The sequence below is a fragment of the Adiantum capillus-veneris genome, chromosome 25 (assembly GCF_014529385.1).
Source record: "Adiantum capillus-veneris isolate H3 chromosome 25, ASM1452938v2, whole genome shotgun sequence".
NCBI lineage: Eukaryota > Viridiplantae > Streptophyta > Polypodiopsida > Polypodiales > Pteridaceae > Adiantum > Adiantum capillus-veneris.
Genome location: NC_140955.1, coordinates 105,730,087 through 105,745,003, shown reverse-complemented (window position 1 = coordinate 105,745,003; position 14,917 = coordinate 105,730,087). Strand labels below are relative to the sequence as shown.

Here is a 14,917-nt window from a genome sequence, read left to right as displayed (position 1 = left end):
TCTTTGAGAGGTTCTCCTAATTGCAGGACTACACCAAAGTTTTTCAAAAAACTAAACAACCCTTTAAATCACTGCACAATCACCACTAACATTTGTATTTTACACGATGTCATTTATCATGTAATCAATACACTCATTCTATGTTGAAAGGCAAGCATGAGGTAAAGTCTAGCTATGAGCAAGCCGTGATAACAAAATAACATCATATCTTCATTCTTATGAGGAGATACCAAAGATGAAGTTGCATTATTATAGCAACAAAAACATTTGAGATTAGGACGCCTTTATGTCACAAACAAAATAACCTTAATCACACAATGCAACTACACGACATTGTTTGAGCTAGTGATTTTTTAATCATGAAGAATTATATCATTATAAAAGGAAATTTAAGTTTTTCCTTCCTTCCATTAGCGCACCAAGTCTTCCACATCCTTTTCAATATGCTGACTAGCAATGATCATGTTATGCATGTCCCTGATTATATTCTCAGCGCAAAAATTTGGCTACTTTTTGTGGGTGCCCTAGGTTGAGCATCATTGTAGCATGTACAACAAGTCACTTGTCTTATTAACATTAAGACTGGTTTCAGAAAAACATGATCTTCAATTGTATCTTGAAAGTAGCTTTGACTCATGTGCGTATGACATCGGACCCTCTTTTTTTGCAATCAATCCCTTGCCCTGCCCTGCCTCTGCAATTTTTATGATTGAACACATTGATTTCAATATTGTTCCTTCAAAATTTTTGGCACATTGACATGAGTCTTGCTTCTATCTAAGTAGTAGTTCTCAACTCCATTTCCTTCTAGGTGTTTTGGATTCTAGTAGTTTTTACACTTTTCCCCATTGGGTGGACAAGCTACGTGCCACTGTCAATGCTAAGGTAGCAAGGGCCACGTGCCAGAGGGAGGGGAAGGGGCTCGACTCTCAAGAGAAGCTGATATTTGTCAAATGTATGGTACTTGTGGCAGTGTTGCAGATGCTCAAGCCACATTCAATGTCATCCAAACACCGAATGTGCACTCACACAACATTCTTATTCACGCTTATATTGCTCTCAATGGGCATTTCAAAGATGCGATCAATGTTTTTGAGTCTATGTCCAAAAGAAATGTTCTGTCATGGACCACCATCATATCTTTTACTACACAACAAGGCTTCTGTGCAGAGGCTATGATGCTCTTCCATAGAATGGAACGTGCAGGATTTGCCCCGAATATGATCACATTCATAAGCATTCGTGAAGCATGCACCACCCAAGAAGAAGGCTGTGAAATTCATCACTCACTTGTTGTGAGAGGATTTGAAGCAGGCACCATAGTGGCAACTGCCCTTATCACAATGTATGGAAGCTGTGGTAGCTTGACAAATGCGAGATATATATTTTCCACTATGCCTAAGAAAAACGTGGTGTCTTAAGGTGCATTAATTACCACACTCACCGAGAACAATAGGCTAGAAGAAGCACTAGAAATTTTGTTCAGATGAGTAAATAGCTTGTGGTACACGACAAGGTAATGTACATCTCTGCACTCAATGCTTGTGCTTGTTTTGGAGGCCTGAAAGAAGGCCAGCGTGTCCATATGAAGATGATCGAAGAAGGGGTTGAGCAAGACATTGTTGTTGGGAATGTTCTTATCACCTTGTATGGATGATTTGGTGATCTAGATAGTGCAATGCTCATATTCAGGAAAATGAGGAAGAGGGATTCCGTTTCATGGTCCGCCATCATCTTAGGATGTGCACAAATTGGAGATTCAAAGGAAGCGTTAAGCCTCTTTAATCAAATAAAATTGCAAGGGTTTGAGCCCCACACTGCCACACATGTTTCAGTTCTTGATGCGTGTTGCGATTTAATCAAATGAAATTGGAAGGGTTTGAGCCCCACACTGCCCCATATAGCCTACTCCTCCGTCTCTGACGCAACCTTCCACTCCCTCTGCTTGCTGCCTTGCTTCAAGTGTCCTTTCCTCTCTGTCTCTTGCTCCCCCTCTAATACATACACCCTCTCTGACCTACGACATCTTTAATTTGAAAGAAGAGTACTGCTTGCCCAGCTTTATGATGCCTCTGCCGCGGCCTCTCCCTCCATGCGGTTCATTATACAAGCGCTGTGAATACAAGCCATACACTTGCTCTTCATCCTCAAGGTATCCAGCCCAAGCCTCCTGTAGTCAACGCAAGCGAGCAAAACCCTCTGTCCGTACGACGTCCGCGGTGGACTGATGGGCACGGTGGCAGCTTGCAAAGGAAGGCGCAGGCTTAGAGCTGACAATTCCGCTGGCATTGTGATACCTGTCGAAACCAGTCTGTGCCGACGCGGAACGGTTCCAGCAGGTTCAATGCAGTAGGGCTCGACCCTCACGTGGCAATCCCAAAGTCAGCAATGCGGGCAGAGAAATTTCGGTCCAGGAGGTCGATGTTGCTGGGCTTGACATCTTCGTGTATAATGGGAGGGTTGCATCCCACATGCAGAAATTCCAAAGCTCTGGCTGTGTCCCCTATTATCTTGAACCTCTTCTTCCAATCCAGACGCTCAGGGTAGCCTTTTTCAAACAAGGCCTCTTGCAAGCTCCGATTTTGCATGCATTAATACACCAGAAGCCTTCATCTTTTGCCACGAGTACAATAGCCAAGAAGACCTACCACATAAGAGACCACTACAAATAAAAACTAGTGGTGTCTCCAGGTCCATGCATCTTGCAAGACACGCACAGAGAAGAAGCCAGGCCAGCGGGTGTAAGCTCCCTTTGGATGCGCAGTACCATGATCAGCTGGTGCAGAGTTTTCTCTCTCTCTCTCTCTCTCTCTCTCTCTCTCTCTCTCTCTCTCTAAATTTCACTGGTGCGGCCGCCATGAAGACCAAAGTAGCACGTTTTTTTGTGTGATGAAAGTGCGAGTTGGTCGCATTTCTGGGTTTTTAGAGGACCACTTCACCATCTCTTGCATGCGCCTGCACTTGGATCGCCCCATTGCAGCATTGTAGATGTGTGTGATATGTGCAACAAGCCACACAGAGAAGCATCCAAGCAAGGAGCTTGTGAAACTAGTTCTGAAAGCAGGCACCGGCTCCCATATGCGCATCTCGCACTGCGTAAGCCTGCTCATGCACAAATTGAACAAAACAAAGAGCTGGATAGTTGCTATGAAATGCACCACCCTCATACACCAAGCTAAAAAATCACCCTACCCTCATGACCCTTCCCCTCCCTGGTCTGTTTGCCGCAACCAATCCGCGCCGGCGCAGACTGGTTGCAGCAATAGACCACGGAGGGGAATTAGGGTCATGAGGGTAGGTCATCACTTTTTTATTAAATGTTATAATGTGTGATTAAATGTTATAGTGTGTGTGAATGTGTAACGAAATCAGCCCAACAAAAATTCCCTGTCTCCTCTAAAGGGGTTTCTACTCACTGAGCAAGAAAAACCGAGCGAAGATAAATCCGAGCAAATTGATACAAGAGATCAATAATGGTGAAAGAAAAAAATTATGCCATACACATTACTTTCATACCACAAAACTGGCACTTATTGGAGACAAAATGAGATTTTAGAACCATTATGAAACTTTTTTACTCGAGACACAAGCAAGCAATCTCTTCATACTCGAAACATATATAATTCAATTCCATGTGGCATACCTAGCCTCCTCTCAAAAATAGCCCACCAAAAATTTGGCACCTAGATTTTGCAATAAAGTCAACACACAACCTTGTAAGACTACAATGCTATCAGAGAACCTCCTAAAGCATGAAACAGCTCCACTTTTGTAAGCAAGCAAAAACAAGTGCCTAAAGCAAGTGAGAACAAGTGTACTCTCTCTCTCTCTCTCTCTCTCAGCTTCGTAGTGCATCACCCTTGAGCAACCCTCCCTTTCCTCTTGCCATCTTGACACGAAAATGGTGGAGGAAATGAGAACAATAAGTTGTGGATGCACCCGCTTCAACTACATTGATGACATATGTAGTGGCAATGATGAAGTGACGTGCCCAATGTATGCATACCCAACTGCCTCATGACCATCTCAACGAGAATCTTGAGGTATGATTTTTCTACTGATTTTTACCAGACTTGACTAACATTTAATCCATGTTAAGATCTACTAAGAAAACAAAAGAAGGGCCCATTCTATGAGGCTCATATGAAACAAATAGATGTTTAGTCGTTGCTGAATTCTTAGTTGTGACAAAAGCTGAGTTCTAACGTCTTCTTTACTCAAACAGATTTACAGACAATGACATTCTTTAAAGGAAGCTTGCAAGTGAAAATTGGGGCTTGTCTAGATATACAAGACCAAGAAAGGGGAAAAATCAACCAAGGAAGCATAGAAGGTTGTCAGCTCTTTTCAAAATGGTTGCATCACATTGAGAGCGTTCCTTTGGAGTTAATACTTGTGAAGAAAACATTTCTATGCTTGAGAGAGAAATTGATAGAGTCATAGTTATAGTGAAAAATCTGAGTAAAACGGAGAACCATTTCATAGAATTTAGCAAGTGCTTGTACAAGCAAGTTAAATTGATTGAGAGGTTAACATGTCTAGCTGTCATGGGATCTCATGAATGGATTTTTGAACATAGGTGCTGACATGCATGAGGTCTTAGACAATATTTTAAGGAAGGAGTCCAAGATAAAAGCAAAGAGGCAAGGTATTTTGACAAGATGTAGTTGTGGAAAGCTCTAGTTTACTAGTTACCAAAAGTTCTCATCTCACTTAAGTTCCCTGGCAACTTGTGCAACATTGGATTCTGAGCTACCTCTTAATTCTTTGAGACCTTGTAATTGCAAATTTAAGGATTAAATATATCTTAAAGAGGTGCCTTGCAGGGACCTCCAAAAGGCTACTTGATCTGATCATTTTGCTTCTAGAACCACTTTTTGTGAGGATAATTTCTTGCCCAATGAGTCTATTGTGATCATTTAAAAAAATCGATGTGAGCTAGAGCTCAAGTCTCAAGTGCATTTATCTGCAAGATGCAAAGGTAAAGTCATGACGCAACAACTTCTTAAAAGCTCCTATATTTTGCGTGCTCTCACTAATGAAAAAATCCAATGTCATAGGATATCCAGGCGTGCCTCACTCACATAATGGCAATTTAAAGCTTCCAAAGCCTGCCAGGATCCTTTGCACCAGCACATAAACAAGAGAAAAAACCAACACAGGAGCATAGTTGTTTCTTTTATACACTGACGTCTGTGGATGCAATCCAATGCCCCAATCCCTTCAATCATGAAAAAAAAGTCCTCCCATTGCTTGCCATCACATTGCACGCGTCATTGTATTGTCATCCGCTGTAAATACCTCAACGTCATTCCGCCTCGCCATCGTTTGCCCAAGACGCACACTATTGCATTATATGCATGTGGCACCGTTTTCCTTTCCTGTGGCACTGCATGCTACAACAGATCCCTGGTTTGCTTGACGTTTTTTAAGGAAAATTTACCAAAATACCCTGAGTCAATTTGTGGAAATTTCCAAAATATCCCTCAAATTTCAGAATTTCCCAACATACCCTTGTGTCTATTTTGTTGGATTGTTCAAGATTTTCTACTCTTTATTCCTTTTGAACAATTGAGATCCATTTTAATTGAGTGCTTAGCATGTAATTTGTCACAAATTACCTCGTAAAAAAAGGTACTTATGTGTGAAAACAACGAAGCAATTCATCTCCAAGGGCTACATAACCAACTCAAATTCTAGTTTTAGCATCTTGTATTCATAGAAAATCTATCTTCTTATTAAAAACTACAATATTTTTATCTTTGGAAAAATTTAATCTCGCAGCCAGGGGTATTTTGGGAATTTTGAAAAATTTGAAGAGCATTTTGGGAATTTATGAAAAAATATTGGGGATGTTTTGGGAATTCTTGAAATTTGAGGGGTAATTTGGTAAATTCCACAAATTAGATGGGTATTTTGGTAATATTCTTTTTTAAAAAAAAGTATTGACCCTATCTGCGTGACCCTACCCCTCTCTACAAACGAAACTTGAAGAGAATTACGAAAGTAAGGGTGAAGAAATTGATGAGGATCGGATTTGCTTCGGTCCCACCTCCAAAGGACATGTATTATTATTCTCTCAAGAGAGATCTTGGTTACAATACATGATTATGCTCTTGCAAAGCCTTTCTTGAATCAAGTAGATGATGTACTTCAAGATTCCATGGTGTAACCATCCTTTGGGGATTGGAATGGAGCAAGCTTTAGAGTGATCTTTTTTCAAATATTGCTCAACTAACCAACTTTCTAGAAAAAAGCTCGCTCCAAAATGGGTTCTTGGAGCGAGCTTCTAGAGTGAGCTTTTTTTCAGATATTGCTCAATTGATCAAATCTAGAGAAATAGCTCGCTCCAAAAAGAATTTTTGGAGCGAGCTTCTTGTTTTCCTCTCCCTCTCTCTCTCTCTCTCTCTCTCTCTCTCTCTATATATATATATATATATATATATATATATATATATATATCCTCTCTCTCCCCTTGTGTCTTCCACTACCTCTCCCTATCTCTATTTTTCTCTATCTTTCTCTATCTCCCTCTCTCTCTCTCTCTCTCTCTCTCTCTCTCTCTCTCTCTCTCTCTCTCTCGCGTTTTCTAGCCTCGTTTAAGAAGCAGATGGTCTAGGTGTGCCAGGAGTGATGTACTACTAATAGATAGGTCCTCCAAAGTACGTATATCTCCCGAGATCCTTGCGTTCTACGACAGAGTACTGGCATCCATACTTATCAAGCATTACCACATGGGTATCTTTACCTTCCTCGTATAATTGTGTATGTCATGTGCGTTCAAGGTCTATGTCTAAAACTCCTTATTTATGAATTCTTGACAAATAAAATAAATCCCTTTCCTATTCAGCCTATAATTTTTTTCCTTTTTCTATTTAACCTATAATTTTTTCCCCCAATTATTCTATGATACGTTTCTATATGTGAAAATGTGAAAAAAATTAACATTTAATAACCCCTTTTGCTACACTCATGTGATAGTTACATAATTATTAAGTGATTTCCTCGACACGCAAATCATATGCAAGAGCATATTTTTTATATACCTCCCTAATTTTGGCAATTTTCAATCAACTATATCATGTTGCTCGTTCTAGAGGTCCATTTTAGCTATGAAAATAAACTCTTATAGATAAGCAAAGGTCATTTGATGTAATGCATATTCAAGTTGTAAGTTTTTTCCTAGCACTCACTTATATTTTGAATTGAAGAAATGATAGAACATGTGTTCTGCTGACGCAATATTGTCCAATGGTCACATGTGCATAAATATACCGAATTAGGTAGTGTGCAAATATTCATCCTATGTAGATTTGCCGATTTAAGCAACACTAGCTAATAGTGAAATTCTTTGATTTGGGCAGCACGACCACATATAGGAAATGAACCAGTTTAAGCAATAATATTACAAATCCTCTTGTTTAAGCAGTACAAGTTCATACTTGTTGATTTAGGTAGCACGCTCAATTAGTGTCGATTCATCGATTCAAGCAACATTAATTTCAAAATCATGATGCACTGGTTGGCCACCATTGCTACTAGTATGCTTTTGCTTACCTAGGCATCTTATGGAAATGATATGGATTCTATGAATTTGGATTTACTTTATGATGATTTGATGTTGACAGTGTTTATGGATTTGGACTTGGAATTTGGATTTACTTTATAATGATTTGATGTTGAAAGTGTTTATGGATTGGGACTTGGAATTGATGAAACTTGGTTAAAGGGCACTAGCTAAAGGGGCAGGTCTATGTTTTTTTTTAAATATCGAGGCACTTAATGTAGCACCACATGAAGACAATTTGATTGATTAGGTGAAATGAGATCGAGCAAAGCCAGGGTACGGCACGTGTTCGACCATTGACTTGCCCTTACATTGCCTTCCCGTTTTTTGACTAAAGTTTGAGAGAGGAGGAGAAAAATAAGATCGAGAACGAGCCATTGAGCGAGTAGTATGTGTTATACCTTTTTTTTTAGTAGGCCCAGACTCATGGTCTAGTCCTATGGCTTGTCGTGAGAGTAAGGAAGGTAGTACCGGTGATCCAAACAGCTTTGCCCGTGCTCCAGAGAAGCTTCTTGCTAGAGCAGGTGGTGCTAATTAGAGGCAGCATGTTTGCCCTTAATATGGAAGACCTCTCATTGTCGAACGGTATTTCCGACTCTAGATGGTACCCCTTTGTTGCATGCTGCTGCTGATGCCCTCAACTTCCTTCGGTTTCCCCCTGCGCTACTCTTCTCTCCCACCATGGTCTCGAACTCACTTCTAAACTCTCTCTCTCTCTCTCTCTCTCTCTCTCTCTCTCTCTCTTTCTCACAAGAAGATTTAGAAATTTTCTCATGTAGGAAACCAGAGTCTTTTCCAATGTTTTCATTCAATGAATAACATCATGAGCTTCTGCTCGAGAGGCACCACATACCTAGCTAGGTACGATTGGGGGCAGGGGACCACCGGGCTGGCGATCCGCTGCCCCCAATCATACCTAGCTAGGTATGCGGTCCCTCCCTAACAGAAGCTCACGATGTTGAGGTAAGTCACAATGTGGGAATTATTGTGAGAATTTGTCCAAAACTTCTTGTGTCTCTCTATCCCTCCCATTTACTACTCGTGAGTGCGAGCATATGCAAGTGTAGTTGTGATGGCCTAGTGTTTCCAAAGTATTTTGGACAGAATGCGGGTTTATGGGCTGAAAAGGTAGTGCTTGATGTGCTCTCCTAGCCTCTCTTTATGACTCGCTAAATCAGACTTCAGAAAGAAAAGTTATGACTAGTTAATATTTTTTGGAGGTCGGGCCTGCTATTTTTGGACCAGTTTTGGGATGCATGCCAAGTGATCGGATTCAACTCGCCAGGATTTTTCTTGATAGTCTCTGACACAAGCTATGGGATATGTTTAATCAGACTTGAGATGCCAAAAGTATGTACATACTAATTAGTGTGTATGCAGGGTTTGCAATTTTGAGCTTCTTTGGACAGGGAAGATGCAATGCGAGGGTGGGTTAACTTTGAAGATTTATAAATATGGATGATTCTTGGATTACAAATGATGCATCCCGCATGTGGCCAGGCTTTACTACGTCCAAATTGAGCTAAAATTGGTGAAGATATGTGGAGTTACAGGGAAGAAAAATTAGGGATACATGAAGATGCACACCGTCTACTGCCTCTGTGGTTCGGATTGAAACACCTCATCCTCCAACCGCACATAGAGCACTTCAATTACACTCTATCCCCCTCTCTATTTATCTCTTGATACATCATGCACCTCTTTCTAATTAAGACTAATATGTGACCCACGCGTTGTTGCGGCGAAAGAAACATCGCCTCTATTTTTGTAGGGATATCTTCTTTTCCAAGTGGAACACTATCAATACTCTCTTCCTACATGTCTAGTCTATTGCATTTCTTAAAGTAATGCATACCACAACCTCTTGATAGATTCTAACAAACATGAACATATGTAAGATGCTACAAAGCATTGTTTAATACCAAGCTTCGGAGCTTCTCATAGACATTATTTTTCATGAGGTGCTAACCCTTGTTCAACAAATTCAGGAATGCTCTACTTCTATTGAGAGAGAGAGAGAGAGAGAGAGAGAGAGAGAGAGAGAGAGTCTCCTTTTCTTGGTGTATCTTGGTGTAGCAATGCTATGAAACTTGATTATACAGATGGGTGAAAGCATGTTAACATGTCATGCTTTTTCATGTCCCGGACAATGCTAACTAGCATAATTTTGACATATGCTAACTAGTACAATAACTTGAGCTACATCTCCAAGATCTATGACATATGATATATCAATAGAAAGCACTTGAAACAAGGAATCCAAATGTACAACCTCCGACAAATTTTGATATTATTTGTAAAAATTTTACCGGACGCCCAACTTTTTGAAGATGTGCTAACTTGATACTGCTAACTAGCACAAAAAGCCATTAGGAAATTTCGGAGGTCATTTGGAGGGCCTTCTAAGAAAATGTATTTTTTGCACTCTCTCTCTAGAAAAAATGGCAAATAAAAGAGCTGGGTCTTTCATAGTAAAAGTTCAAAAAGTGTACTTTAAGTAGATTCCTTACTCTTCTGAACATTCATTCGTAGTGATTGAGGGATAATCCTCTTTTCAGTTGCATTGAATGAACCTCGTCAATATGGAGGGAATGAGGCTAACATGGAGGGACGAATCCGCAGCCGCTATTCACTTTCCATTAAACCTGCACATTTGGCTAATGGCGCACTCCTCGAATGGCACAAATGTTACCCAGAAACGAGCCAAATATCACCTTCACATTGATTTGGACAATGAGTACCAACCATTGATTAAGCGCAGTAAAACAAACATACATATACCTCCCGCTTCCATAGACACGCTAAGAGCTCAAGGAGCTAAACACATAGATATCTGGACGAGAGGCTCTCTCTACCCTAAGAATCCAATGACTAATGCGTCTCCATCGTTTGTCAATCCTACAAGCTTATTGACCTTTGCTGGTGATGGAGAAAAGGGCCTTCTAGGTTATTGTAAATCACTTACAAGAGAAGCTGAAACTTACAAGAGCATTCTCCAAGCTCAACAATGTGAGATTGTTCGCCTTTCACATTTACATTCTACAGATCAGGTTACCATTTTGCAACATAAAACAGAGGTACAAGAACTGAAAGGAAAGGTGCGAAGTTGTCAAATGAAGGACACCATCTTGGGTGGTCGTATCCGAAAGAAGAAATTGCGCAATCTTGAAACATTGCAGGTTGCATCAGGAGGTCTCAAGAAAAGAATCCGAGCATTAAGGTGATGCTTCTTGGTTGGCTACATTGTCTTAGTTAAGTAATCTTTTTGTTTTTTCTTGTTATGCATTGTTTTCATGTGCCTAAATAGTGTTAGTGAAGCAAATTTTCTGTTATTTACTTATGCATTGTCTTCATGTAGAGATTCAATCTATCCTGACAAGGAAAACATTGATCCCAAAGCCAATATAGGAAAGAGATTGAAGCCACTTATAAGTAGAAGCCTGGCAGCAGATATAGTACATGACAAGAAGTTTAAGGTCCTACAACAAAATGTAGTGGACCGCTTTATTTCAGAGAACTCAATGCCTGCAAAAGAGATACAAGGCACACTTGATTCACTTGGTGTAAGCAAAAGAGGATATTCGGCTATCCAAAAGTCTGTCTCATCCATCTTTGTTAGGAAGGGTATAAAATCCAAACTTCTACCATCAGCCTCAAGTGTTTGGAAAGAGAGGCTTCAGCTTAACGAGGCACAGGGAGACTATATTGGACAGCCCTTTCATATTAAAGCAACTTACAGTGGCCATGGAGCAAACATGGCATATGATGAGTTCAACAATATTTTTATGGACCTGCGGATATTACAGAAGAGAATGGTGGAGTTTTACAACATCACATTTGAAGAGTCACGTGGGGTATTACATTTTGTGTTAAAACTGGATGAGTGTGAGCTTGTTAAAGAGAAAAAGCTAGAGCGTGTTACTATTACTTTAATGAATAGAGCCCTCTCAAAGTGTCCCAGTGATGATCCTTTATATTTTAGTGTTCAATCAGAATCTAACATATGGTGGCTTGGTGCGTTTGAGGTAAGCGAGATTCTCAAGTAAGCTCAAATGTTCAGATCTACTTAAGTCTCATTTATTTTGTGTTGCAGGTAAAGAAAGAAGATCATGAGATTCTATATTGGGTGTTCCATCGAACTAATATTCCGGAGGTGATTGATCGACAGACTAACCAGGGAGAGGTACTACGTTTAGATGGAAGGGGAGACTTTCAAGTTCAGTGGCATCTTGCAGGTGACCTCAAAACATTAAAGTGCATGTATAATTGTGGAATGGGTGCAATGGCAAAGTCACCGTGTTTGTTCTGCATGGAGCCTGCAAAGGTCATGGACCCAAAGTGGTGGAGAAAAGCTCCAACACGTCACATTGAGGATCCTGCTTTTCGACCGATTTTGAAAATACCACTTGTGAATGTCCACATTTGTACAATGCATGCCCTTTGTAGAATTGTGGAGAAATTGGTCTACTTATACATCGGGTTTGCTTGGAAGATTAAGAACTCCGCAGAACGACAAGTAGCCCTGCAGTGCTTAGAAATGGTACTGTCGGATATGGGGCTTCATGGTGGCAATGTGAAAATCCAGCGGGATAAAAAGAGATCAACTGCTGAGAAGGATGTCCCATGCAAACCATCCATCGGTGGGGTGAAGGCACGGAGGTTTTTATCTAAGCCCCAAGGTACAAGAGATCCAAAGCTAACAAAACATGGAAAAATATATAACACATCTTATGTTATCAAGGTAGAGTATCAGAGCTGGAAAAAGCTACATATTGCAGTCAAAGACCATGAACCAACTACTCGTAACGCGAAGGCTGAGGTTTGGCGATCAATAGACATCCTATTTTTGATGTGCGACAAAGATGACTGGTCACAAGGTGATATGAACAAGTTCAAGGAAAATCTCAACCTTCTGAAAAAATCATTCAAGACAGCATGGACAGACACCCAGATTACTCACTACATGGTATTATTATGTATTTCTTTCTCTCTTATGTGCAAATATGTGACTGTAAAACATTCTAACTAATCTGTTTTCATATCCAGCACATCATCTTCAATCATTTGCCATATTTTATACAGAAGTATGGGAACCCGGCAATATGGAATACCCAAGGAATGGAAAAGTCTCATTACATGGCGAGAAATGCTTATTTCAGGCACACACGACATGGTGGCTCTCGAATCAAGGCTAACAGTTTGAGAGAACTATTTGAATGGTTCTATCGTAGAATCATTCATCGAATGCAGGCAAAAGAAGTCTTGGCAAATTCAGCAACAGCACAAGCCATCAGACATTTACAACAACAAAAAGTTAAAAGATCAATGGCATACAACAACTCCGGAGCTCGTGAAAGTCAACGAAGGTGGAGAGAGACAATGGTGTATGTGAATCACAAGTGGAGAAAGATACTCTGAGTGGATGACATTGTACAAAATTTATGTAATACATGATCTTATACAATTGCTACTTGAAGTGTATCAAGATTTTGAAGGTTCAATTTTGTTTTTTGGCACGTCACCCTTGTAACGAATCATGAGATGTTTGCCATACTCTAAAAGTTCATCTGGGTTTTGTCTACCAAGAGCTAGTGCAATTGCTGTGTAGGTGTAGTAATACGCTGCCCGACCACCTGTATAGCCTGGGCAGTAACCAAAACAATCTCTAGCAAACACTTTGTCCACAAGAATGACTTTATCTGCACTTTTGGGCAGCACCGGTCCACCCAAGAAGCGTGATAGTGTCTTGAATGTGTAAGTTGCTATTGAACCCTCTTGTGACATGGAATTGTGAAAAACTACTATCGGCGACTCGCAAAGCTTTGAAAGGTACTGTGCTAGGGCCGCATCCCTTCCTCGATACTCTCTTGTCCGGCGCCGAAGGAAGTCATCCTTGTCAGCAATCCAAGACTGCACATACCATGTCAGAAGTGACACAAAGAGAGAGAGAGAGAGAGAGAGAGAGAGAGAGAGAGAGAGAGAGAGAGAGAGAGAGAGAGAGAGTTACCATGAAGCTCTCATCCTGCAGAAAGAGGTTTTCTTGCCACAGGTCTACAAATGCAGTTGACCCCTGACCTGAATGGTTAAACCAATCCTCCACTTCTTTGTTACTTTTCGATGGTCTTAGGCTTTGTCTTATTGCTTGGAAGGTGGCTTCATCAGGTAGTGTCTCCTTGTATTTTTCAGCTTTCTCAAAGCATCTTCGAAGGCATTCCATTGGATTGCTGGATGTTTCCATTGCCTCACCATCACTACTATCCTCTGAAACAAATCCACTCCTCTCCTCTTGGACTCTGGAAATAATAGCCAGGGAGAAATCCTCCCTTAAATAAAAGACACTTTGCACATCATGTAAGAAGATATAGGTCCTGTCTCCAATCCTGAAGTCAGGCACAGCAGGCAACATCATCTGAGCATGCTTCTCAGTGAAGTTACTGACATCCAATGGAAGTTTGATTTCTGTGGTTTTCACAGAGAGCATCTTACTTCTTTGTACTTCAATTGCCTCAACCTCAAGGTCGACTGTGTCTTCAACCTCCTCGACTTCTTGCATATGAGTTGTCTCCTCGCATTCTTCATCTGGTGCTGCATCCTGCTCCTCTAACACCTCATCAGGATTCCGCATGAGGAATCCAAATAGGCTGTTCAGGTAAATCATAAAGCCAAAGGCTTCCTGAATGAGTTTGCATTCTTTTTGATGCAAAGGCCAGGCTGAATGTCGGCAAGAAGGTGGTAATTCCCTATACTTCTTCAGTCCCTGTCCCTTTCCACCACAGTCATTTAAATGCACAAGAGTCATAGTAGGCAGAACAACCCTTCCTACCTGCACCATCACTTCAAACTTATCTCTCTAGGACTGCAAGAAATTACTGTGCTGAGCTAACAGGTCTTCAATGTCAAACTTTGGATTAAACATAGAATGAACTAGATCAAACTTGTCCCCAGCACCACAAGATGCTGCAAAATCAAACAGCCTCTCATCAGTTGTAGCTGGGTCTTCCAGAGAAGACACATCCTCTTTGTCTTTAAATTTAGTTGCACAGGGACTTCCTTCTAGCACATCTGTATCATCTGAGAAGTCTATATTCCTCTTTCTTGTATTTTTCTTCAGAAGTACTGTAGAGGGCACCACAGCCTTGTAAGGTGAGGGATCCTCTTGCCCTGGTGACCTCTCTAATTGATCTTCACCAATTGACTTTTCTTCAGATATGTCCTGACAAAAGTCAACAGTTCTTTTGGCAGATACATTAAGCAACTGAGCCTGCAAGGGTTGAAATCCTGGCACAAGCTCTGGATCAGGTTTCAGCCTCTTCTGCCTACTGGACCTTAATCCTATTCATCAGGAAACAT

At 40.7% G+C, this 14,917-nt stretch overlaps 1 protein-coding gene and 1 pseudogene across 1 annotated transcript; both read left to right on the top strand.

Annotated features, from left to right (window-relative positions):
* The first annotated feature begins 953 nt into the window (after positions 1-953).
* Positions 954-1,421, top strand: LOC147425433 (pentatricopeptide repeat-containing protein At5g27110-like). The gene has a single exon (XM_086500063.1). The coding sequence runs from the start codon at positions 954-956 to the stop codon at positions 1,419-1,421; it is 468 nt and encodes a 155-aa protein (XP_086356189.1).
* Positions 1,422-2,063: 642 nt separating this feature from the next.
* On the top strand, positions 2,064-2,672 carry LOC147425432 (uncharacterized; annotated as a pseudogene).
* The last annotated feature ends 12,245 nt before the right edge of the window (positions 2,673-14,917 follow it).

Excerpts from the sequence above, each read along its gene's own strand:
- LOC147425433 (XM_086500063.1), top strand. The coding sequence starts at position 954 with ATGTATGGTACTTGTGGCAGTGTTGCAGATGCTCAAGCCACATTCAAT.